The 24,217-nt window shown below is 43.4% G+C and overlaps 3 protein-coding genes across 5 annotated transcripts; 2 read left to right on the forward strand and 1 right to left on the reverse strand.

The window, feature by feature from the left end:
• Positions 1-106: 106 nt before the first annotated feature.
• LOC142887221 (bile acid-CoA:amino acid N-acyltransferase-like) lies at positions 107-3,802 on the forward strand. The gene is made up of 11 exons (XM_076024700.1): positions 107-253; positions 429-644; positions 915-1,014; positions 1,460-1,650; positions 1,735-1,910; positions 2,037-2,153; positions 2,349-2,434; positions 2,696-2,789; positions 3,127-3,207; positions 3,284-3,419; positions 3,536-3,802. The coding sequence occupies exons 1-11, from the start codon at positions 199-201 to the stop codon at positions 3,634-3,636; spliced, it is 1,353 nt and encodes a 450-aa protein (XP_075880815.1). The 5' UTR covers positions 107-198; the 3' UTR covers positions 3,637-3,802.
• Positions 3,803-4,107: 305 nt separating this feature from the next.
• bin2b (bridging integrator 2b) lies at positions 4,108-12,513 on the reverse strand. 2 transcript variants are annotated; one of them, XM_076024702.1, is made up of 12 exons: positions 12,234-12,513; positions 10,661-10,741; positions 9,654-9,708; positions 9,169-9,263; positions 7,307-7,402; positions 7,067-7,174; positions 6,890-6,975; positions 6,232-6,307; positions 6,045-6,127; positions 5,247-5,958; positions 4,758-4,850; positions 4,108-4,465 (listed from the first exon to the last, which is right to left on the reverse strand). In XM_076024702.1, exons 1-12 carry the CDS (start codon positions 12,324-12,326, stop codon positions 4,355-4,357), a joined length of 1,689 nt encoding a protein of 562 aa, XP_075880817.1. In that variant the 5' UTR covers positions 12,327-12,513; the 3' UTR covers positions 4,108-4,354. The 2 variants fall into 2 exon arrangements, with proteins under 2 accessions (XP_075880817.1, XP_075880816.1); XM_076024701.1 differs by having other exon boundaries at positions 4,108-4,468.
• Positions 12,514-15,079: 2,566 nt separating this feature from the next.
• txnrd3 (thioredoxin reductase 3) lies at positions 15,080-23,985 on the forward strand. Of its 2 annotated transcripts, none has more exons than XM_076024703.1 (16): positions 15,080-15,426; positions 16,009-16,069; positions 17,051-17,160; positions 17,808-17,915; positions 18,081-18,153; positions 18,234-18,416; positions 18,508-18,650; positions 19,027-19,142; positions 19,352-19,577; positions 19,679-19,771; positions 20,245-20,321; positions 21,040-21,196; positions 21,812-21,919; positions 22,125-22,220; positions 22,310-22,444; positions 22,914-23,985. In XM_076024703.1, the coding sequence occupies exons 1-16, from the start codon at positions 15,310-15,312 to the stop codon at positions 22,974-22,976; spliced, it is 1,866 nt and encodes a 621-aa protein (XP_075880818.1). In that variant the 5' UTR covers positions 15,080-15,309; the 3' UTR covers positions 22,977-23,985. The 2 variants fall into 2 exon arrangements, with proteins under 2 accessions (XP_075880818.1, XP_075880819.1); XM_076024704.1 differs by having other exon boundaries at positions 15,081-15,426; positions 18,234-18,353.
• Positions 23,986-24,217: the final 232 nt, after the last annotated feature.

The following is a 24,217-nucleotide window of genomic DNA, read 5'->3' on the forward strand; positions in this document are numbered from 1 at the left end:
AAGGTCTACTTGATAGGCAGTCTCAGCCAGAGCAACCCTGTCAGCACAGACTGCAGGGCCACCCCTTGATAAGTTAAAGGGTTAATACTTAACACGGAGTAAACTATCATTTACGCCCTTCTCCACAACAGAGGAAATCGTCCTAATGACCAAGCACATTTAGGTCGGACCACAACTCGGCAGCTCACACTAGTGAGGATGATCCCGTGCATCGCCATGCACAGGAAAATAAAGAGTTTAAGTCAAGCTGTTGGTAAGAATCATCTAAAGTCATTTCATTTTCACCTAGCATTATTGGTGTGCAACTGCAGAGGTTTCAGGCAACGCTGTCTGGAATTTGCGCAAACTTGAAACCCTTCACAGCCACTTTTCTTATGTTTGTTTTTACTGTAGTAACTTGTCATGATCACAGGTGTGTGTTTTCTCAGCCACAGTGGGAGTTCGGTGGAAGAGCAACTTCAGGAAAACTCCTCTACTGACAGCTGCTCCCATTCGCGCCCTCATCGATGAGCAGATCAGCATTCAGGGGCATTTCCTGCCCCCTCAGTGTCCCGTCACGGCGTATGCACAAATGCACTGTGAGGACAACGACCTTTGGGAGTCTTTTGCACATTACAATACTGACACACATGGGACAGTCAACTGTGAGTTGTATTTTTTTTTTTTATCTCAGATGATATCACCTACTAATAATTACATGTGTTGTTCAAAATTAGGAGCAGCAGTTGTGCACCATCACGGGACTGGTTCATTATAAAGGTTTATATTCATAAGAAGTTTACATTTTGTCGATCATCTCTTTCTCATGACCTTGTTACAAACATTGAATGTGGATAACAAAAATGGGATAACAAGGGCAAGTCACAATTTAGGATTTATTTTGTTTTCTTTCTTTGTTTCTATCCTCTGACTAGTGACCAGAGATCATTCAGTCGGTGGATCCTATTTGGGATGTGAGCCAATGGGACTGTTCTGGGCACTGCAGCCAGCACCTGGTGGCAGAGAGGGTTTGAGGCAGGTGATGATAAGCAGCTAAACTAGAGCTAAAAGAAATTATTTGTTGTCTGATTTTGAAACCACTAATGTTGACCGTGACAGGGACATCTGAAAACAAAAAAATGTATGTAAATGTACATGAACTTGAGAATATATTTTTTCAAAATTAGAATAGATTTAAATATTCTGCACCAAGAAAGAGATAACGTCAGTTTGTGGATTTATCTTGTATTCTAATAACATTTAATCAGTCCAGGCGCACAATAATTGTTGATCTCAGAAAGAACAGGAGGCCAGAACCTTCTAAACAACCTATTGAATGTTTAATAGATTCCCTGCAGCAGACAAAAGTTTATGAGAAACTCCCACTTTGCACACCTTAACTGATTTAAAGCCAAACTTCTGTTAACGTTCTGAGAATGATTGAAGGGTCGGCGAACTGAGCTGCACTCATCCTTCACAGGCTGAGGAAAAAAAACACAGAGACTCCGTACGTTGCACGTGTGTCCCTGCTGGAGGGCCACGTCTCCCCCGGTAAGGCCCCTCAGACGGAGCTAGGCACCGTGGTGACGGAGCGCTGGTACTCGGCGCCGGGCGTACAGAGAACAGAGATCCGTCACGACGGGATCGTGGGAACGCTGTTCATGCCGCCTGGTGAGAGCGAGGTGCGATGCGTTCACTGACAGGTCTCAGGGCGGCAGCTCGAAGCGTCACCCACTGCACTGATTTCCCCTGCAGGCCCAGGCCCCTTTCCAGCCATGTTGGACATGTGGGGGATGGGTGGAGGGCTGATGGAGTACCGCGCCGCCCTCTTTGCATCCAGGGGCTACGCCACCTTGGCTCTGGCTTACATTGGACACAAAGACTTACCTGGTGACCCGAAACGCATGAATGTTGGGAATTCGTATTTTAGGGTAGGTGCCTGGCTGGGCTTTTATTCTCTCATCCTGCATTACATGTATGACGTGTCGGTTTAGCTATTTCTTGAAAATAAACTTTTTTGTTGTTGTTGTTGGTTTTTTTTGTTTTTTTTTGTGCAGGCAGCATTCCATCTGCTCCAGGACCACCCTCAGGTCCATGCTGATCGAGTCGGGATCATCGGCCTCTCCTTCGGTGTCTACCTGACTCTCCGTACTGCAACTCAACCTGATGTTAATGTGAGTCTGTCTCTGCCATCCATCTGTCAGATTCATGCATATCCTCCCCTTGGAGACACATTAAACCTGTGCACTACTTTATATGTAAATTAACTAAAAAACAAACAAACAAACAAACTGTAAATCAAGACTTTTATTGCAGCTGAGAGAACACGGTTTGAACTGATGTAACACAGCCTCCATCCCTGTCTGCAGCCTGCTTGTTTGATTTGTATCAACGGCCCTCTAGGAACCACCGTCAAGCTCGCAGATGCTGAGGGGAGAACGGAAGACTTTAACAGGTAACCCAAGATTCAACAGTAAAAGAATGCCCTTCTGGGGCCTTCTTCATTTGTTGCTGAAAATTCATTGCTATTGTGTGCAGGACACAGTAACAATTAAGGACTTATGGGAGTAATTTTTTCTTTCTTTCTTTCTTTTTACGAAAAAAAAAAGCTCACTTCATGTTTTTAACCCATACGTAACTGAAATATTTTCTCAATATCTCCAGAAATGGTCAACTAATCCGGTTGATGGCTTCATTTGTTTTCATTTTTTTCCAGTGACGAGAAATACTGGAGTTACGACGCCCAGGGCAACGTCAGTTTCAGGGATGTGTCATTGCCATCGAACTCTCCCCCTGAGAACAAAGCCAAGGTGACGTGAAGGGCGGCCTGAATATTTTCACCCCTCCTCCGCAGATTTAATTTCCTCATATCTCTGTTCCGACAAGAGTTTATTCAAGACTTTCTATCACTGCCTTATCCTGCCGTCAGGCTTCCAAACTCGAGAAGTCGCCAGTTTATCGCAGGGCCTGGATAGAGAGACAAACAACCATCCACACTCACATTCATTACATATGGCCAATTTAGTGTTGCAACTTAGCCTATGGTGCATGTGTTTGGACAGCGGGAGGAAGCTGGAGTAGCACCCAGAAAGCACTGACCACTGCATCTCTCAATTCACATCTTTTTTTTGTTTATTCTTTTTCCAGCTGGAGAATCTTAACTGCCCTTTAATGTGCATTGTGGGTGAAGATGACCTGAGCTCGGCGAGCATGGAGAACGCAGACCTGGTAGTTTGCTTTCCCTCTAGTGTTTGACAGCTAAAGGTACAATTAACAGCAAGCAATTTTGTATTTGGTTTGTCAGATTGAAGAGGGCCTGAGGGCTGCAGGGAAAACCCATCTGTTCACCCGTTTGTCTTATCCTGGTGCTGGACACCTGATCGAGCCACCGTACTCTCCACATAGAAGAACATCCATGTGGAGCATAAAACCCAGAAAACGTGAGCTTCGTGCAGCCGGCCTGAGTCATATTTCACACTTTCTGTCCCTCTGCGGTTTCTTTTTAACAGGGATTTTTTTTTATGGAAAGAGATAATAATCATGATTTCTCCTGCAGTGGTCACACTGTGGGGAGGTCATCTTGCACCTCATGCTGCCGCCCAGGAGGATTCCTGGAGGAAGATGCTGGATTTTATGGAGCATCATCTGAGACGATGAGTCGAAAACACAGACTGTTGGAAGTGTTGCACATTAGTTGAATGAGTTCCACACGCTGAAAAACTGAGGGTTTTTTTATTTCTATTTATGATTTGTATGTTTTAGTTTTGAACTGCACATTTTACAAACAGAAGTACATACACCCAAGAGTTCAAAATAATAGCTTTAATTGACCTTTCTCCTGAATGCTGATATAATCTTCTTCAAGTTGATGATGTAAATACCATTACTTTTCCTCTTGTACACGTACTGTTCCATCTGGATGTCCAAGTTGGTGCCTCCCAAATGGGTTCCCGCCACCAGGACCTTCAGCACATCCTCCTCCTTCATTTGAAGGACATCTAGACCTCTAGGCATGTGTGACACTCTATGGGTAATTTTCCTCAGACTTAAAATTACATAAACAATAGTATCGCTGTACATGCAGTATAACACTAATTTTGTGATCAAGCCCCAATAACACTCACTCTCTTTCTTTTTTAAATTCACAACTTTATTAGGAACTCACAGATCAAATGACCAGTATATAAAGACTTTTGTTTTCACAGTGTTTTACGCAAGAACTTGGCAGTTACAAAAGGATACAAAAAATACTGTTTTACTGAACAATTCATTCAAAATCATTAAAAATTGCTTAATTGAAATCATTTGCAACATGGGAGCAAGCATCTTTGTCTGTTGGCGCGCGTGTGTGTCAGAGTGAGGACAGACTGCTGCCTCACTCTGTCTGGTAAGGCTGGGTGAGTTTTTCTGAGAAGAGCCCGCTGTGATTTTCTAGATCCTGGTACTTGTTCCAGCTCTCCTCCTTGATCCCCTTCAGTTGCCCCTCCTGCTGCGAGACGCAGAAATTAAACACATGGAGAACCAAGTCCAACATCTGATCACACACGCTGCGTCAGTGTTAGAAGCGCCTGTTGCTCAGATTTGTAGTTTCCTAGGCAACTGATATTCAGAATTATCCTGGACATTATGCCATATTCCAGAAGAAGTCCCGATTGCACATAATCAAATTTATTCCGGTTTGTTGATTGAAGACATAGCATGCACGGGACAAACAGTTGTTCAATTTTCAAGTTCAGCACTTCTGCCAAGTGAAGAGCTTTATTTTAGCACACACTCACCTCTTGAGGGTCACTGAGCACAAGGATGACGTCTCCCTCTTTGAAAGACAAGAGACCTTCTTCAGCGGCTTCATGGCTCTCTCCTGCCACCACCTGGTAAAAAAAAATACAGCATATAGTAAGGCAAGTTGAAGATCAAGCATCACCTTTGGCACGTCATAAAACATCTCTGGGAAAATGTATTTTCTCTCCTCACCATCAGAAAAGGTTAATTTATGTGTAACACACCTTTGTCTTGCTTATTATCATTATCATTATCATTATTATTATTATTATTATTATTATTATTATCATTATCATCATCATTATCATTATTATTATTGCTGAGCTTCAAGGGTGTGAATTGCCAGTTTTGTTTGAAATGACTTATTTCTAGTAGTTCTCTATCCAGTCTGTTTGAAAGGCAGTGCCACCCAGGTAAAATAAGCAAGCACTCTTACATCTTCATCAGATAGTTTCACTTTTCAAAAGTCTCATAGGACAGCGCACCTTGTAAAGGAAGTCTGGCGGATTGTGGATTGTGGAGGAGTTGTCTCCCGAGTCATGATCTTCCTCGTCGGCTGACGTTTCCTCTTTCTCCGGCTTCGCTGCGCTAAGGAGGGGGCGCTGATCTGTGGAGCGGAAGGAGACTCGAGGGGCGGGGACGGGCGGGGGTTTGGGCTTGGCCTCCTCTGATGGAGGATCGCTGGCCTCCTCCAGTTCTGGACTCTGAGCTGCCTCGCCATCTGCAGAATCAGACGGCTCGGACGCCTCCTGGCTTACACCCTCAGACTTCAGTGCACCCACGCCTGAGTCATCTGACTGGCGTGTCGTCTGTTCTCCCTCAGCCTCCGCCTCTGCCTCCAACTGCACCTCCGCCTCGGGTTCGGGTTCGGGTTCGGCCTCTTCTGGACTTTGACTCTCTGCGCCCCCATCACTGCTCTCATTGTCAAACACTGACTGCCTCTGCGGTGTGTTGGCCCCGCTGGAGCTGAGGTCGGAGTCTGACGAGTTGACGTCTTTGGATGAAACGCTGCCCTCTTGTGGCACGCTGGCTTCTTCGCTGACACTTTGGGTTTTGACGGGTGTAGCATAGATGGGGTCGTTTGCATTTTCAGTAGAGGAGTGGAGGGAGACGTGGTCGGTGGGGAACGCCGTGTTGCAAGGGATGGGGTTGGAGATGACGACAGACTTTCTCTTCTTTGATTTGCCAGATGCGTTACTGAAAGAGGGTGGTGAAAATATTACGGCACATTATTGGCGCAAATTATCTTTGTTGATAGCGATGAGGTGGCATAAACACCTCACCTGTTGAGACCCTTAACAATGAAGGCCTTCCCCGAGTGCTGATTCTCCAGTTGCTTCATTACGTTGTAGAGTTCACGATTCAGCTTCAAGGAAAATGGCAGCACAAGCTCAAAATGAAACCCAAACTGCAAATACCTCATGAAACAAGTTAACGGGTGATTTGAACTGATTTTCAAGTGCATCTTACACCGCTCATTTCTTTATAGAAGACGTCTCTCAGGTTTGAGACGTTCTGGAACACTGTCACGTAGCATCCAATCCGGCTAGAACACAAACAAACCCGTCAGTTATTTGACTTCATTAAAACAACTTCAGGATTAATATCAATTCATAAAGATTGAACATTCGCCCATGCGCACAGACTTATAAGGCCCAGTGTGTGAGATTCGATTGCATCTGGTGGTAAGAAGGTATATTGCAAACTAATGACCAAGCACTTCTTTAACATTTAGGGTGTTATTCACGTGGCCTTATTGTCACTTTGGCTCCAGTAAAAACAAAAATAAATAGCAATCGTTCTGGCAGGCTGAGTGACCTGCCCTGTAGGAAGCAGGTGACTTTGGGTTTAGACTTAATCTTTGAGTTTTGAGGTTAATCCCTGTTTTTCTGGTGCCAGAAAAGCCTCATGCACACTCGCTGTTAGCAAGGTCTGCCACTATTCACGGTAAATGATGATGCGGAGAAAAGCAAACCAGTTTCCGGAGAGTAATCTGCATGACTGTGTGGAGGATTTGCAGGTTTTCTAACAGAGACCTTGAGCTCTAGGATCTAGCACAACTTTGTCTGACTGCACAGAGAGACAGAGAGATAAAAAGAGAAAGCGAGTACACAGAGACGGTCTCTACCTCTGATAGAGTACAGGGAGCTCCTCCCTCAATTCATTATTGATTTCTTCAAACACATTCTGGGCTTTGTTGAACTCTTCCTCCGCCTGTCAAAGTGAAAATGAAAATAGTAGCTGCAAATTTAGCCATCCGTAGTTACAACAAACATTTGGATAGAGAGAAATGCCACAATGTTACCTTTGCTATTTTGGTTTCATCTTTTTTCTTGGCAGCCTGAAGTGCTTCCAAGTGGTGTCGGGCTGAATCATAGTCGACTAGCTTTCGGCCGCGCTTTGCTACTCTTTCCTAATACATACAAAAAAGTCAACATGAGAGTCTAGCTGAAGAAAGATTTACATCACCTGTTAGACAACAACAGTTAGTTCAGTTTTTTCAAACGTTTCTACAGTTAAAAAAAAAAACAACACATTAGGTTACCTTGACCTCCGGGAACTGACTGGTGTAGTTTTCCATGGTGCGGACAACCTGGTCACTTAGCTTCTCTTCATAGTCGTTCCACAGCAAGTCTTCACTCTGGGACACAGTTGAAACGATGACAATAAAGCTTTTGAGAGGCTTTTTAAAAAATAAAAAACTGCTATGGATTTATCTGCTGATGATAAATAAACTATACTGTAACTTCTGTATAGTTTATTTTTATTCTTCTATTTTCACTTTTTGTATTGTTTTTTGACTGCTGCAACAGTGTAGTTTCCCAATTTGGGATCAATAAAGTTCAATCTAATCTAATTTAAGCAGTTAGAACTACTCAGGCTTTCAGAATTTTAACTTTACACACCCAAATAAGAAAGACGACAAATCTAATGAGACAAAAGAAAAAGAGATTAACAATTACACCTTTTTGTAATATAGTTTCTTACCACTAGAGGCAGTTAAATTCTGCACACTGAGCCATTGAAGTATTGACTGAAGTTAGAAAAAAGAAACAAACAGTAAGGCAGAAGGAAGCCATCAGTTCACTCCTTGACTGACCCTCCTCATGACACCATAATTCATTCCTCATCTGTTTGTCACAGCGTGAAACACAATGCTTCATAAAGGCGACACCATAGCCAGTACAGCAGCTGATGTTTATTATTCCGCTTCACACAAAAAAAAAAGAAAACAAGCCAAACGCCATCTCCGGACAAAAGCAAAGATTCTTGTTACATAGGGAACACGGTATGACTGTAAACAGCCAGGTTGGCACTGACGCACTGGGAGAGAGCTCGGTCAGACCACACACAGCAACTACTGCACTGACTAAGCCTCCAAAACAGACTGAGTCACTGAAAAACAAGAGCAAGGACAGATATTGATGGCTGTCATTAGGAATGGGGGAGAAGGTCTATTTCAAACTGGACATTTTGAGGTGACAGAATGTAATGTGGATGACTATTTAAACAAACCTGAAAAATATTGAGATAACTTCAGAAAACTGGTCTTAATAGCACATCCATACTTCAGCAGAGACCAAAATGGGATTAGTTTAGGGTTAACCCTGGCTTTGACTTCAGACTAGTTTATATTTGACCCAGGGCGACACCTCCAGTGAGTCTCACGATGCTCCACTAATGATCTTCAACGGTGCCGGTTGTGGTCTGGATAGCTATCAGACCTAGCACACACCTTAATTAAAGCTAAATTCAAGTTTGTAAATCCAATATAAGACTCACAAAGACCGATCAACAATCTGACCAGATATAGCGTTTTAAATATCCCATCTGTGGAATTCAATAATGTATAAAATGTTGAGATAGGGGAGTCATTAAAAAAAATTAAAAAAAAATAAAGAAAAAGCAAAATGGATCTTGCTTCAGGACCAATCGGATTTTTAACAGGTTTTTAGCAGGCTGGTAACACCCTTTGGTCCCCACAGCAAATCCTTTAGTACTATTCTCTGCTTGTATTTTAAGAAGGAAATATTGACCAGTTCTGATAAAAATGACCAGGCTGTAGCTGCCATTGTTTATAAGCTTCTACTCACTTCCTGTTTTTGTCACAACCAAACCCTGTTCAAGGGTTTTGCCCGTTTCTCCCCAACGGACACAAATTGATCAAGTTACACTCTGACCTGCTTGAAACAACTCAGGCATGTTCTTTTTAAGATGGATGACACTGAATGAAGCTGCCTCTCGAGTTTAACCAAATGAGGTTGTAAAAAAAACAAACCTTGGGAGGTCATAGGGTTGCTGTTTCGTTTGTGCTGGCTGCCAGATGTGAGCAAACTTACTGGACTTTTTGAAATCGCACAGGCTTTCGTTTGGAGAAAAGCTGACTGAATGAGGTCATGAACTCACCTCTGTAATGACAGCAAGGTCCCCCACACCATTCCAGTCTGATTCATAGACATCTCGCAGGGTCTGGGAGAGGCGCTTGGATGTCTCGTGCACAGCTGAGGAGAGGAACAAGTGAACAAGCAGATTCCTGAAATACATAAGGAACTTTGTAGCTTATCATCAAGAATCAGCAGCACAGCTTATTGTAACCGTATTATTTTTAGCTTCTTGTGGCGCGGTTGCTACGGCCACATAGAGAAGGCCAGAACAACACTGGTTTCCTGCCCGGGAACACTGACAAAACTGAGAACACTACGCTTTTCTTGCACGTTAATCACACAATGTAATGCTGAGTTGGCTGTTTTCTCTAACACAACAGGCCAGACGGAATTGCAACTTTCTCCACGGGTTGCAGAAAGAAGAGAAATTTCACTTCCTTATTATGGCCATCCTCCAGAACATCAGAGTAAAAAGTTGCAAAACTTTTTTATGCATCCAAAACCCACCTTTGACTGCCATGTGGTAGGCTTTGACGTCTTTAAACAGCCGGTTCCCATCGACCTGGTGGCAGAGGCAGAACACCAAGAGTTAAATTCACTCACGCTATCTCCATAGCTGATCACAGCTATTATAGGCTCATCATTTCCTCTCCAACCTCAAAACATTCAAAGAACCATCCTTCTTTTAGTGGTGCTACTTTGTCTACAGCTGTGACGGCACAAATTTAACAAAAAAATCAAAACATCTGACGTGATGATGGTGAACTGCTGAAGTCAAAGTAGGGTTTCTTGTCTGGTTTCCTTCCTGTTGCACGCCGGCAGGGTCTCTTTGGTGAACGCAGTGTTAACTGCCGCGCTGAAGCAGAAACGACCTGGCAACCCTTACAAGTGAACCTGTGTGCGGTGTCGTCTAGCTGCAGCAGTTGTGGTCACAGGCGAAAATGTGCAACAGCAGAAGAGGGAGTGAGCCTTTTGATTGACTATCTAGTGGAAGTTGGCTAGCATGCGAGGACAAATGGTAATTCCTTATCTTGTGGGGCAAAAGTAGCAGAACACGTTCCACTTTGCAAGGACACATCCTATTATTTTGAACAATTTTGAGATAATGTTTGCTGACAAATTGGATAAAGAGTATTATCTCAGAGACAAATGCTACCAATGCTACGGCTAACCCTTGAAACTAACAATGCGTCCGATGAGTGTCAGATAATGATGATATAGTTTGAGCTGAGGCTCCTCCGGTAAGGACATAGCGAGTGGTATTAAAACAGAAGGGATAAGAAAAATATGAAAGCCAAACCACTTCCTGTTTTCAAGCCATTTCTGATTGCCTGAACTTGTGGGTTGGCACCACAGGAAAAACCAAGCACAACTACTCCTTGTTGACTGACGTGCCACTTAGATGGTAAAGGACATGTGAATAAACTACAACTTCAGGCAGAGCCGAGACCAAAAGAATTTCCCATTTACATGCAATGATTTACAGAGGGACAACTGATCTTCCGTTGCTGTACCTGCTGTTTGTTGAGACTTTGAGAACAAAGCTCAAACTGCTCGTCCTTGGTCTCCACAGCTTTGCCCAGCTTCTGAAGAACCTGAGGGGAAACACAAATCAGAGAGTTTCACCAGAGAATGCACAAGGTATTAATTACTAGGTGAGGGGGAAGTCCATCAGCCTTGAACATCAAAGTATGTTCACAGGGAGCAAGGAGTACTGCCGCAGATGTGGCCAGGCCGCTATCCAACATTTCGTATTGGCAGAAGAAGCCACGTTACGTTCGATAATGAGCATCCAGCGAGTGATGTCACTTGGGTTGACACTGTATGAGGAGTATTAGTAGTTTGGCAAAACAAGAGAAAATCCTGGGGTGTGGAGTGAAGACACATATGAGCTGACTGGAACTCTGCGATCTAGAGCTTCTAGGAACATTAACCATGGACCTACAAGAAAAAGTCCTGGATATGGCTATCTAAATATGAATTAATAAGTAAGTATCACAAGACAACCAAGGATTGCATTTTTATTTTCCTGTCAAATACTCTCGCTTCACTTTGGTCCAACAGTGAGTCACAACATAATTCTAGAGAATGAGGATACAACCCAAATTATCTTTTTGGTTAAATTTTTCACTCCGAGTATCAGTCACTTGAACATTTCCTTTCTGGACCATTTTAAAATTTACACTGTCAAAGTAAAGGAGCCCACTTTAATTGGACTCTGTCCTACAAGATGTCAAGCTTATCTTGATCAGTACTTTGCCAGAGTTTCTTCTTGTTCTACCTTGGCCAGACTGTCCTTCACACTCCACTGCTTGCAGCTGCTTGAAGGGCACAATGAAGGACCTTTTTAACTTTTAATCTGCAACAATGGCTCTCTTTATCACAACCGTGTCTGCTGTCGGGAAACCGACGCTTCGGTAATGCTTCGGCACGTACAAACACATTCTGCACTTGTTCCGTGTTAAGTGAAGCAGTTAAAAATCAAGCACAGACACAACGAAAGACAAAAAAAAAAAGAGGCCCTGCAAAAGAGTGAGGAAGTGCACCGACAGGAAGTGTGAGTGCGGGTGTCCGCAAACAGACACTCAGCACTTCAACATCACCAACACAATGAATTTCATTAATACAGCTAGACAAGGCTGAAAGGAGGCTCGCAGCGCGTCGTTCTTCTCATGGGCAGCTCCTGGACCTTCCTGTGGGCCAGTGTCACACTGGCACGATGAGGGACAGGCTTGACCCATTTCTCAGGAGTACTGGCTTCATGGTCAGAGTGATAACACTTCTCAGGAAACAAAGTCATTGTGGGCTGATGCTACACAGCAACTATAATTTCATCATCTATCCTTGAACATTCTTTTATAATGGGTATGAAGGCAGTTCTCTGTGGAGCCACATGTCTGTGACAGTCTTGGCCAGGGACTACTAGCGCTAAATAGACCTTCCCTTAAACAAAAAGCTGTGATCATGGAAGCAGGGCTCTGTAAATGTAGGTTGTACCACGGAAACTAATGACAAAAACAAAACCCAGATCTAAACCCAGATAGGCCATCGAGTGGACACGTTGTGGTGACGGTTCACTTGGCTCACCTTCTCCTGAGCTCGATTCAAAGACTTCTGGACACGTTTTGCGAGGAATCCGGCTCCGGCCTGGAGGTTCGGCCCGATCTTGTTCTCAGCCATGGCCCGCGTCCTCTCGATCTCTCCCGACGACCAGCCTCCCCACCTCTGCCTGCCTGCCTGCCTGTCTTCTCAGTTTCTTAAGCAATCCGCCTGGCTGCTGGCTTCGATTCGAGGCGATGGAGGTGGAGCAACGATGAAAGTGTCAGAATACACACGCACGCACACATGCGCGCACAAACACACACACACACACACACACACACACACACACACATACACACAGACACACACACACACACACACACACACACTGACAGGGAGTAGCAAGCGGGCGGTGTTCAGGCAGCAGCTGAGGGTGTCGTCACATCTTCCTCAGCTCCAGTCCCAACTTGTTGACGGGTGAATGACAAGTTTTCCGGGAGACGCTCTCATCGTGTTGCAAGAACACAGAACTCCAAAACTGCTGGTTTGAAGTGCGACCACTTCACCCCCCCCCCCCCCGAGCAGGACGTGTCCGACGTGACGTCTGCGCCGCTGTTAATCGACTGTTTTGTAAAGCGTAAGTAACGGGAGTAGGATGCTATTTCACAGAAGGGGGAAATACATGTTAATTTAATATGCGAAGTCAGACACGTGACAAGAAATGATATCCATTTTTAAATTTTCCAGCTGGGCAGTATTTGGGTAAAGTTTGGAGTGACGCTACCGCCACCTGCCGATGCGATACTAATAAAACAAAATTCACAGGTTAGAGTGTTAAATATTATGTACGTTACCCTACATGACAAAAGAATGGAAAATGTCATTTTAATATATAGATAAATATATATATATATATATATATATATATATATATATATATATATATATATATATATATATATATATATATATATATATATATATATATAAACATATCGAACGTACGTCAAAAAAAACCGTCGAACGTCAACAAGAAAGAATCATAAGGAAACAAAACGAAATCGTCAACGGTCGCAGTATGACGACAGAGACGTTCTTGAACAACAGTAAGCAGAAAAATAACAAGAGGACACAGTTGCAAAAAGACCAAAAACTACGATCAAAAACTACGATCCGTATGTCGAAGAACTTCCGTATGAATTGGCTTGCGTGATGATAATGACAAGGTGTTGGAATCGTGATTAACTATTGATAAACTATTGGTCTACTATTTTTAATCGGGTATTAAATATAACAATAAAATGGCAATAATGGAATCTTAACATTTAAGGAATGGAAGGGGTTTGTGAACGTTTAAAGTGATTGCTGTGAGCATGAGCGTGAGCTTTTGTGAATGCACATGTAGGCAGTTTGCTCAGTTTTGCCGGCAGATGGCAATGGATCAACAGTTTGCTTTCCTTGATGCAGAACAGTAATTTGAAAATGTATCGACCATCCAACAGTAGTTTATTTCATGTTATAATTCTTTTTTTTTTTATTGGTATACATTTTTATATATAATTTTAGGTTCATAAAGAATAGTTTGAGATGGCTAATGTTCTTAACCACTCACAGCTTAAATATTAGTAATATTATATAAATGATATATATAAATATACTGATAGAGAAGGTACCATCAGGCGATAGTTTAAAAACTCTATTTAGTGTGTTTGAATTTTTAAAAAAGCCATTTCAAGTGCCAGAGTTTAATTTGACATGGGAGACTGGTAATGTTTGTTGTTGTTGTTGTTGTTTTGCAAAAGGAGCATATGGCTGCTATACTATGCATGCAATAAGAAAACGGAAAGGCTCAGATTAATAAAGGACTTGTTAATGCTGTCCTTTTTGTTTTTGAAAAAGCATGTGATATGTTATAAAGAGAAGTTTGGATTTTGGACTTTTGGATTTTGGATTCTGGATTTTTATTCAGGAAAGTACAGTGGAATTGATAGGAGGGGATGTCAAGCCTAATCCAGAATGTACTCTTAAAAAAAAAAAAAAACAATTTTGGCATTTTTTACGCACGGATAGGTACCTGCATGGCCCTAATGCCATACCAGTAAATGAGCGTCAAAAGTCAACTTTGTCATAGAGACATGGGGCCACTTGCTTTTTCATCAGGAGCCTCTAAGGAACACCCACGTCAAATGTGGGGCTTCTAGCGCATGAGGAACCCCAAAACCCTAATTTCAGCCTTAACCCTAACCCTAATGCCATACAAGTATATGAGGTCAAAAGTCAATTTTGTCCGAGAGACATGGGGCCAGTTGCTTTTTCATCAGGAGCCTCTAAGGAACACCCACATCAAATTTGGGGCTTCTAGTGCATGAGGAACCCTGAAACCCTAATTTCAGCCTTAGTAGGTTGGAGCTGGAAGGAAAGTTGACAATAGCAGAAGGGAGGATTCAGTCATCACTCAGGTTAAACAAAACAATATGCATCGTAGACAAACATCCAGCGGTTCATGTGAGCGTTCTGGTCAAATAGAGTCAGTCTCTAATTCAGTTTATAGCTTATGAAGAGAAGGGGAAGAAACTTAGAGGCATTCTGCAGAGTTTCAATTGGAGAGAATCCATGAGAGCCAATGTTTCTGAGAGGCTAGGTTGGAACAAAAGACTGAAGCTGCCAGAATTATATGTCTGGATTAATATTTGGTACAAAACTATGGGTATTTAGCATGTATAGATAATGGTTCGAGATAATTTTTTGCTGCTATTCTCCAGTCCTCTACGCTGCCCAGAGAGTGGCGCTAGTGCTCCTATTAGTTGGTTGTCCATCGTTGTCAAATAAAACCGAAGAAGACATAAGTGACGTAAGCGAGCGCACAGCCACAGGAGGGCGACAGGCGACGACCTAAAGACGTTTGGCGCCTTACGTCGACACTAGATAAAGCCGCCCACCGCAGACGGAGCACACCGGTGGTTCGTCTCGCATTTCGTCGTGACTACAGCATCGAAACAGTACAGTCGTGAGTAGAGAGTTGAGATAAGGGCGACACTGAGAGTTTCTGGGAGGTTTCCCATAATTTTCATTCACCGTCTACCAAAGCTTGCCCTGCGCAGGCAGACGGAAATTCCTGAAAATGCCTCCCATCGAAAATGACAGCGGGAAGACAGAACTCAAAACTCGGATACAGGAGCTTATAGACTCCAACCAAGTGATGGTCTTCAGTAAAAGCTACTGTCCGTATTGTCTCCAGGTAAGGTGTTCGTTTTGGGACGAAGCGGGTTACTTGGCATGTGCCAGTGGGAAACTTCCATTCACTTCCGCGAAGTAAAGGGCTCGGTCTAATTTCTGATTTGTCCTTGTCCTAGCGGGTTCCACTCCAGCAGAGCTGCATGAAACATTTTAATTTGAGCCAAATGAGGGGGGACTGAACAACTTGGGAGAGAAAATTATCGTGATTTTATTTTCAGTATGAATAAGACGTTTTAGTGTCTGGCACAACTTTATTGCCTTTACGACGTTCCATAATTCCGAGACTAAAGTGAACCTAAAACTAATCAGTTAGCTGTGGACGCGTTGACACTTATTGTTGTGATTATTACAATTTGTTTTCCCGGTTCTCCCGTTGCACAAGGTGCAAATTGGGGGTCTGCTAAAGAACATGAACGAGATTTTCGAACTTTGCCTAACCACTCAAACTGTTGAGACAGAGTCATTCCAAAATAACGCAGAAACGACATTCTGGCGGTTTCTAATTTACGCGTTTAATTCGTGCAATTTCTAGCTAGTTCACTGATTCTGTGTTGATTCTATATTTTTGATATCTACTTTATAGGTCAAAGATCTGTTCAACGAGCTCAATGTGCCGTGTAATGTGTTGGAGTTGGATCTGATCGGTAAGATACGTTTGCTTTATTTTTACTTGGCGGATAACGCCATGCAGCGTTGTTGCATGCATGTTGTATTAATTGATCGAATGCTAGCCCCTTTGTGTAAAATAAGCTACCGTCTAAGCTTTGATTACGAGGAGATCCGCTCTGGCTCTGGCATTTACACCATTTGAAAGATTTGTGTTAGTGTTATTGCGACATTGATGGCGAATATTCAGTTTCAAATGACAGCAACTACTTAAATCTTACTACGTTTAGCTTTACGAAACGGGACAATACAAACTGGTCGTAAATGTTAAACGCACATGCTTGAACAGTCCAGCGAAGTGGACGCTGATTAAATATACCTTGTTTTGTTTTTTGTTCTCCCCGCTCGGCTTTGCTGTGCTGCAACACAAAAACATGCTGAGTCACTCAACGCAGATACGCTGGCCACACGCCAATTCTTAGACAAACCCAGCCTCTCTGTGGGACGATCTCCGGACAGGGTGATTAGAATCTGTCACTGACATCTGCTTAAAAAAAGAAAAAATATTTGTATCAGGAGGTTTTTTTTTTTTTTTTTTACACTATCACAGTCAAGCTTTCTGCCATTGCACACCTGCAGTTGATCATGGCATTTTACAAAAAGGTGTTGGGTTGTGCGGATAGAACAACTGCAGGATAATTCACCGCTCCTGCTTTTCCAGTAACCGTTCTCTTGTACTCAGTGCGACAGGTGTCTGGCGCCTAGCCATGTACATTAGAAGACTTTAAGTGGTAGAGAAGATGCAGATAATAGTATTTATTTATTTTTTATTATTCTTTTGTGTCGGTTGCTAAGTAAGGTTACACCTCGGACATTTTTCACAAATTACAGTCACCTGTTGCGACAGCATTACCACATGAAAAGTAGTTTGTTTTTTGTTTTGTTTTTTAATGTATTACTGTACACTTATGTAAATTAAATAAATAAATAAATAAATAAAGTTAACCTGTTCTGTCCAGATGATGGAACCAACTACCAGGACATGTTGCTGGAGATGACCGGGCAGAAGACCGTTCCTAATGTCTTTGTCAACAAGACACACATTGGTGGTTGTGATAAAACAATGCAGGTGAGAGTTATTTTTGTGTGAACAGCTGCTTTGTTTCATGTGTTACTGCACTATTTGCCCTAAGAGCTGTAATATTGTCAGGCAGACTTTGTGTGCACTGTCTAAATTAGTCCACGGTCTTGGCAATTACATAATTCCCTTTTTTTTCGGTGTTGGCTGCAGTTGACTTGTTTTCTCTCAGTGCTTTTCCTGTGTTTGACTTGGACTGTGTGGTTCGAGTGTCTTCATATTTACCCTTGTTTAAAGCAAAGTCCCTTTTGAAAACTTTACAAATAACTGACTCACCATGGATCAGTTCAGGCATGATCAGTGTTCCTGGTTGAATCATACCTTCAAGGAAGTGTTCGAATCACATTTAGAAATGACAATGTGTCAATGTCGTGTGGGAATTTTGCCTGTGGATTATTTAGTCAGTTATTTAATTAGTTGATGCAAGAACATTTTCCAATTTCCAAAATAAAAATAAAATTGTTGATGCTAAAAGTGTCAGACTTTTTCTAAATAAAGTTAAATTTAGTTTTAGGAAATGGCCTTGAGTGTGTATTCTACTGTACATCGGGCACTGCAATGTCAGTGACGACACTCAAGCAATAATGGAGTCATGCAGGTATGACAGGAATAGACAATGGTGTTGTTGTTTCTCTCAGGCACACAAAGACGGCAGTCTGCAGCAACTACTGAGCGGAGAGAATGAAAAGTACGACTTCGACCTGATTGTAATTGGGGGAGGATCCGGAGGCCTTGCTTGCTCAAAGGTAACAAAACTATGTCTCACAGTGTTGCATTTTGATTTTGCCCAGTTGTGCAATTTTGTGGTCTGGAGTCAGTTTTGAAACACAGATGCTGTAATTTCCTTTTCACCTCTACCCTTAACTGATCTGTTTGTGTTGCTTAACTAATGATCAATCTGCTCACCTCAGGAAGCTGCTTCTTTGGGGAAGAAGGTGATGGTACTGGACTTTGTTGTGCCCACGCCAAAAGGAACCACTTGGGGTGAGACTCAGAATACATGGATGAAAAACATGTGATTTAAATGTTGACTGGTTCTGATGAGGCTCTGATTTGATGACAAGGTCTCGGTGGAACGTGTGTGAACGTGGGCTGCATTCCCAAGAAGCTGATGCACCAGACGGCGCTGCTTGGGACGGCCTTACAGGATGCCCCCAAGTTCGGCTGGGAGGTTGATGAGAGAGGTGAGCACTCACAGAACCGACCCAGGAGGTCCCGAAGGGGGGACATCGGACCGGCTTGCTTTGGTAAATTGGAAGCAAGCCTCGTCTGTGGTCGACTGTGACTCAACTGATTTCACTTTGTTTCACCGATTTCACTTATTCCGTCCCCACACAGTTAAACACAACTGGGAGACGATGAAGTCTGCCATCAACGACTACATCGGCTCACTGAACTGGGGCTACAGGGTGGCGCTGAGAGACAAGAGCGTCAACTACGCCAATGCCTACGCAGAGTTTGTCGAGCCACACAAAATCAAGGTAAACATCACAGCCAAAGGCAGAAACTTCAGGACTCTTAGATGTTTGATGGATGACATTTTCCATGTTTAGATGAACCACCGCTCCCTTTTCCTCATAGAAAATGTCAAACAAGCTGGGACAGTTAACCAGCTGAGAGCCTTTGTTGCTATGTGTGCCAGTGTCCCCATCACTGCACCCAAATCAGTCAGTAAGACAGCAAACTTGAGGCTCCTTAGACAAATTGTTTTTGCGGAACTCGGGCTATACAAATACTATTTGATTTATGGATGAATAAATTGCAAATTGCCTAAATATTCTGCTCAATATAGCACTCGAGTAGACCAGCACATGTTGTTTATCACAAATATTAGAATTTGCTTTTCATTCCTTGAAGGCAACAACCAAACGAGGAAAGGAGACATTTTACACGGGGGCAAAGTTTGTCTTGGCTACAGGCGAAAGGCCGCGCTACCTCGGCATCCCTGGAGACAAAGAGTACTGCATCACCAGGTGAGACGTGCACTCAAGCGTTTGGTAGTGACAGCTGTCTCATTGTCACGCAAGATGATCTTCAGGTGCCTCTGCCTGCGATGCTGCAGCTTCAGCAACTCATAAATGGCCTCGCAATGCCCATTTACACTCTTAGAGCCTCTGCGTTTATGTTTATATTGCATGTGAGCACGGCACCTTCATTATCGATACCTTCTTTTTGTCTCCAGCGATGACCTCTTCTCATTGCCCTACTGCCCGGGGAAGACCCTGGTGATTGGGGCATCGTACGTGGCTCTGGAGTGCGGTGGTTTCCTGGCAGGTCTCGGCCTTGACGTGACCGTCATGGTGCGATCCATCCTGCTGAGAGGCTTCGACCAGGACATGGCGAACCGGGCTGGAGAGCACATGGAGGGCCACGGTGTCAAGTTCATCCGCAAATTTGTCCCAACCAAGGTGAGTGGATTAACAGTCGGCTCTACCGTGCCATCGAACAGCCCCAGACAGATGCCAATGGACTCACGCTCTTCTGACCTGTCTGCATTTGCGTGTGTCAGATCGAGGAGCTGGAAGCAGGCACTCCAGGCAAGCTGAAGGTGACGGCCAAGTCCACAGAAAGTGACGAGATCATCGAGGGAGAGTACAACACTGTAAGCACCGACCAGTCCTTCCTCTCCAAGAACTCCTCTCTATAGCACAGCATTCACCTGAGTGTCGTGGTACATGCAGTCACACAGCATGTCTAGTTTTGCATTCACAAGCGTAACTGTGCCCGACATACTTGGCGTTACGTGGTTGGGGTTGTTACGTGCCACTTAAGTTGTTGGCGTCATTATCTGTATGCACCAGTTGCTGAGGAGGAACACTCTCCTGGCAAGTGCACAACCCAGCTTGTTTAATAGGCAGCTTTCACAGTAAACAAGGAAAAGAAATCCTGTGCAATTTACTGCCAGCATCATTTATATTGCAGAGTGGAAATTAATCCAACGTCATTATTGCTTAGAAAACAATAATGCAATGTCAGTTATCTTATATTTTATGTGTGGATAAGATATCACTGCTAAAGCACAAGCAGCTGTATGACTTCCTTTAACCCCTGACGGGACGTGTCTGTGTCATTCAGGTGTTGATCGCAGTGGGCCGAGACGCGTGCACGGATAAGATTGGCCTTGAGAACACGGAGGTTAAAGTCAACCCCAAGTAAGTTTTGTCATCCTGACGTGTTGGGCTTTTTCTCCTTATTCTCCCGTCATCTTTCCTGTCTAACAGGGATGACCTGTGCCTTTAAGACTCTTTATAGTCATGGTGACTCAGCATTTACAGCCAACCCACAGCTCTCTGCAGGAGGGGTGTGGAACAGTAGTGGGGGAGGGGGGTGGTTATGCCTTGCAATAAGCAACATGAAATGGCTCCTCTGTGATTATATCTGGTCTAAAGCTATTTTTAGAAATATTAAACTTACAGAATTAAGAGAAAAGTCCTGAAAATAAATGTCTCTCCGTTCTGTTGAAAAGTTGTCCTGCAGAGTGTTTCCTCACCACTGTTTGAATAATTGCCTGTTAGACCAACAGGGATTAAGACTGCATGGGGCCAGCTTAAGAGAGCACTATGAGTCATATGGCCCAGTCTTATGACCTGAGTAGCTTTCAGACGGAGCTGACAAACTGCTCTGACTGCTGGGTGCAGCAGATTTTCAGCAGGATTTTGTTGGCTCTGTATTCTGTCCAACTTGACCTTTGAACTATTTTCTTTCATTTCGGCCTTGTGTTGCATCCTTACCGTTAATGAATTATCAGTTCTGCCATTTTCGGAAGAAACGGAAGAAAACAGCAGCAAAATGTAAATGTTGTCATCAAACGTGTATGAGTTTTGAATGCGTTTATTTATTTTCTCGTTTGTTTCTTTGTCCATTTTACAGGAATGGGAAAATTCCTGTAAATGACGAGGAGCAGACCAATGTTCCGCATATCTACGCCATCGGAGACATTCTGGAGGGCAAGCTGGAGCTGACACCTGTCGCCATTCAGGCAGGCAAACTGCTGGCGCGGCGCCTCTTCGCAGGCTCCAAACTCAAGGCAGGTCCACACTGAAGAGACGGCTGCATGTCTGTTTTTGCTTGTCTGTGTGATGACGTGCCTTTCTGCATATTAAGGAAACTTAAGTAATGATAATAATAATAAAACTCCAAAGTTTAGATGAAACCTCACACAGTGTAACAAATTTTATACATTAAATTAAATAAATGGCACATACCAAACCTACGCGACGTTTACTGAATGTACGTAGACGTCGTACATGTGCTGCAGCTGAATTAGTGCATTTTGTGTTGTAGTGTGTGAGAAAGCACATAATATAATACAGTTTATTTATAGAGCGCTTTTCAAAGTCCACTATGACACTTTACATGGAAGAAAAGGTTAAAATAAATAAATAATAATAATAAAAAAGTTGAAACACATCAGAATAAAATTTGCAGTTGGAGAAAAAATATACCAACAAATAAATCAAGTATGTTTACAAAAATAAGAGAAAACAGGGAGGTGAGTATCATTGTTAATAAGTAACATAAAAACGGTAATTAAACATTAAAAGCAGAACAGAAAGATGTGTTTTGAGTAGTGATTTGAATGATATAATCTTTTAATAATCTTGTTTTGTATTGTTTTTTGACCCACCTTCTCCCCCCACAGTGCGACTACATCAATGTCCCCACCACTGTCTTCACCCCTCTGGAGTACGGAGCCTGTGGTCTGTCAGAAGACCGAGCTGTGGAGCTTTACGGCCAGGAAAACCTCGAGGTAACACAAACGGCAGCCGACTGTGTGAAAATAACACTGCGATGTAATACAGCCTCTAAGTTTCATCTCCGACACTGCAACCAGGGGTTTGATATAAAACAAACCCAGCTCAGCCCTGATGTGGTTGTAGAATCACTGTTGTCTTTGCTTTGTTTTGTCAATGCTCACTTCATATGTGTTTTCCTATCTGTTTGTGTGCGTGCAGGTGTTCCACACCCTGTTCTGGCCTCTGGAGTACACGGTGGCCAACCGAGACAACAACAAATGCTACGGCAAGGTCATCTGCAATAAACTGGACAGCGTAAGACAACTTCTGCTCCCGTTTATATTCGTACCGGCAGCTCCAGGCATAGAACGTTTTGTGACAGTCAACCGCTGCCTTTTGTGCAGGACCGAGTCATCGGCTTCCACTATCTCGGTCCAAACGCCGGCGAGGTGACACAGGGCTTCAGCGTGGCCATGAAATGCGGCGTGACCAAAGAGCAGCTGGACAGCACAGTCGGCATCCACCCGACCTGTGCTGAGGTGAGACGTCTCCCTGGGATTGCAATTGGTTTTCTGTCAGTAGTGACTTCATCGCTCGCTGTTCACTTTGGTCACTTTCTAGCTGTTCCAATGAAACAGATGTGCTTGTTCTGCATTAGTGCTCAAATATAGTAAAGGCGTTCAATATTAACGCTTCTGTTCCAACTGCTGGGCTTTCTGCCCATGTTTATTCAAATTGGTTATTTTACGATGGTTGTAAAAACCTCAGCATTTCAATTCACTCCTATTCCTGAAATGTGCTGCACAAAGCAAGGTTTAGCAAGAGACTACCCAGCTGTTGTCATTTATATTAAGAAAAACAGAATGTTATGTTTAATTTTCAATCACTAAGGAGCACTGAGCTTCCACACTGAATGGGGTGCCCTTGCTCTGGGGACCCCTCTCAGTGTGGATGAAATGGGAAATCTGCATTGTTTGAACTAATCACTTCTTTCAATTTCACTTTCAGATCTTCACCACCCTGGAGGTGAGCAAGAGCTCCGGCAAAGACGTCACCCAGGCCGGCTGCTGAGGTTAAACCCTGCTCGTTTAGCGGGCTGCTCTCGTGTTAGACTCTGCTATCGCCTCGGCCCATCTCGTCCTCAGTGGTGACCTTCACAGCTCCAGCAGCCTCAGCCGTCTCTCTCGGGACGAAGCCGCTGCTGAGCCAGGGGACAGAGGTGGCTGATGAGGACGTTTGAGCCTCTCAGCTTGTTGCCGAGCTTGTTTGACATGAGGGCAGCCTGCTGAACAGCGGGGTTACTCTGCTGCCACTTTCTTCTTGGGTGTCACCGGCGTGTCTTTCCTAGAGGAGCTCCAACTCGCACACCTCTGCAATGAGCATGTGCTAGTTTGGGCTGTTTGTGACGTCCTGACCCGTAACCTGAAACACTGAGGTGGGTTAGGATCGATGTCCCTCAACAGAAGCGCCCGATGTCTGCCCGAATCCTTCGTCCAACCATCCCAACCCCCCCTCCCTCCCCTCTCCCACCCAACCTCAAGCTCTTCTCACATGGTATACATATTGAAATTTGCAGCTTCAAAATGGCTCACAATCAGGGTACACTCAAAAGAATTTATTGAACTCTTCAGTTTTTGCGCGGATTAAACATCTCGACTCCTTTGTTCCACACATTCCTCTTTAGTGGAGACACCATAGTCCAGCCTTACGGAGAACCGAGTGTTTATTACTACCAAAGCATTACAGTGTGCTAGAATCAGGAACCAGTCAAACCCTATTGTGCTGCAACATCCTCACAATTGAGCAGAAAAAAAAAGCAGCACTACAGATGTGTTGTCATGGTAACTTTATACTCGATTAATTTAATGTTTGTATGTTGCGTCTTGCTGTTTGCCTCTGCGTTTTATATACATATATATATATACGTCTAAATGAGGTTTTAATTCTATAATCTAGAGGGCGCTATTCTGGCTGCTGTCAAAGAGTGATGTTGGTTATCCATATAAATGACCTGTACGTTGCTGTCAAACCACTGTAGATTATGCCTGGCAAGATTTAATAAAGAATGAATTCACTGCAACTTTTCGTCTTTTGTGTGTGTCTAATTCATGTCAAGACGAGGTCTTGAATATCGTGAAGTTTTGACAGAATTGTCATTTTTAGCAACATCACCAAATGCCAAAACCAGAAAGTTCAAATGAAATTTGAGCAAAAGTTTTCACGGAAGGAAAATACTTCTATAGAAAATACTTGTGGCAACAAAAAGCCAAGTAATTCTGGGATTTGTTTCATTTCTGTTTCAATGTTCAGTT

The sequence above is a fragment of the Nelusetta ayraudi genome, unplaced genomic scaffold (assembly GCF_046127955.1).
Source record: "Nelusetta ayraudi isolate G7.1 ecotype Tasmania unplaced genomic scaffold, CSIRO-AGI_Nayr_v1 ptg000017l, whole genome shotgun sequence".
NCBI lineage: Eukaryota > Metazoa > Chordata > Actinopteri > Tetraodontiformes > Monacanthidae > Nelusetta > Nelusetta ayraudi.

What these genes read in the sequence shown, in the direction of transcription:
- LOC142887221 (XM_076024700.1), top strand. Translation starts at nt 199, where the DNA reads ATGATCCCGTGCATCGCCATGCACAGGAAAATAAAGAGTTTAAGTCAA. An exon ending in GAGTTTAAGTCAAGCTGTTG is followed by an intron (nt 254 to 428) that starts GTAAGAATCATC and finishes GTGTTTTCTCAG; the next exon opens with CCACAGTGGGAGTTCGGTGG. An exon ending in TTGGGAATTCGTATTTTAGG is followed by an intron (nt 1,911 to 2,036) that starts GTAGGTGCCTGG and finishes TTTTTTGTGCAG; the next exon opens with GCAGCATTCCATCTGCTCCA.
- bin2b (XM_076024701.1), bottom strand. Translation starts at nt 12,326, where the DNA reads ATGGCTGAGAACAAGATCGGGCCGAACCTCCAGGCCGGAGCCGGATTC. An exon ending in TCTATAAAGAAATGAGCGGT is followed by an intron (nt 6,128 to 6,231) that starts GTAAGATGCACT and finishes TTTTCCTTGAAG; the next exon opens with CTGAATCGTGAACTCTACAA. An exon ending in TGCTCAGTGACCCTCAAGAG is followed by an intron (nt 4,469 to 4,757) that starts GTGAGTGTGTGC and finishes TGCGTCTCGCAG; the next exon opens with CAGGAGGGGCAACTGAAGGG.
- txnrd3 (XM_076024703.1), top strand. Translation starts at nt 15,310, where the DNA reads ATGCCTCCCATCGAAAATGACAGCGGGAAGACAGAACTCAAAACTCGG. An exon ending in AAAGAGTACTGCATCACCAG is followed by an intron (nt 19,143 to 19,351) that starts GTGAGACGTGCA and finishes TTTTGTCTCCAG; the next exon opens with CGATGACCTCTTCTCATTGC. An exon ending in TCGCAGGCTCCAAACTCAAG is followed by an intron (nt 21,197 to 21,811) that starts GCAGGTCCACAC and finishes CTCCCCCCACAG; the next exon opens with TGCGACTACATCAATGTCCC.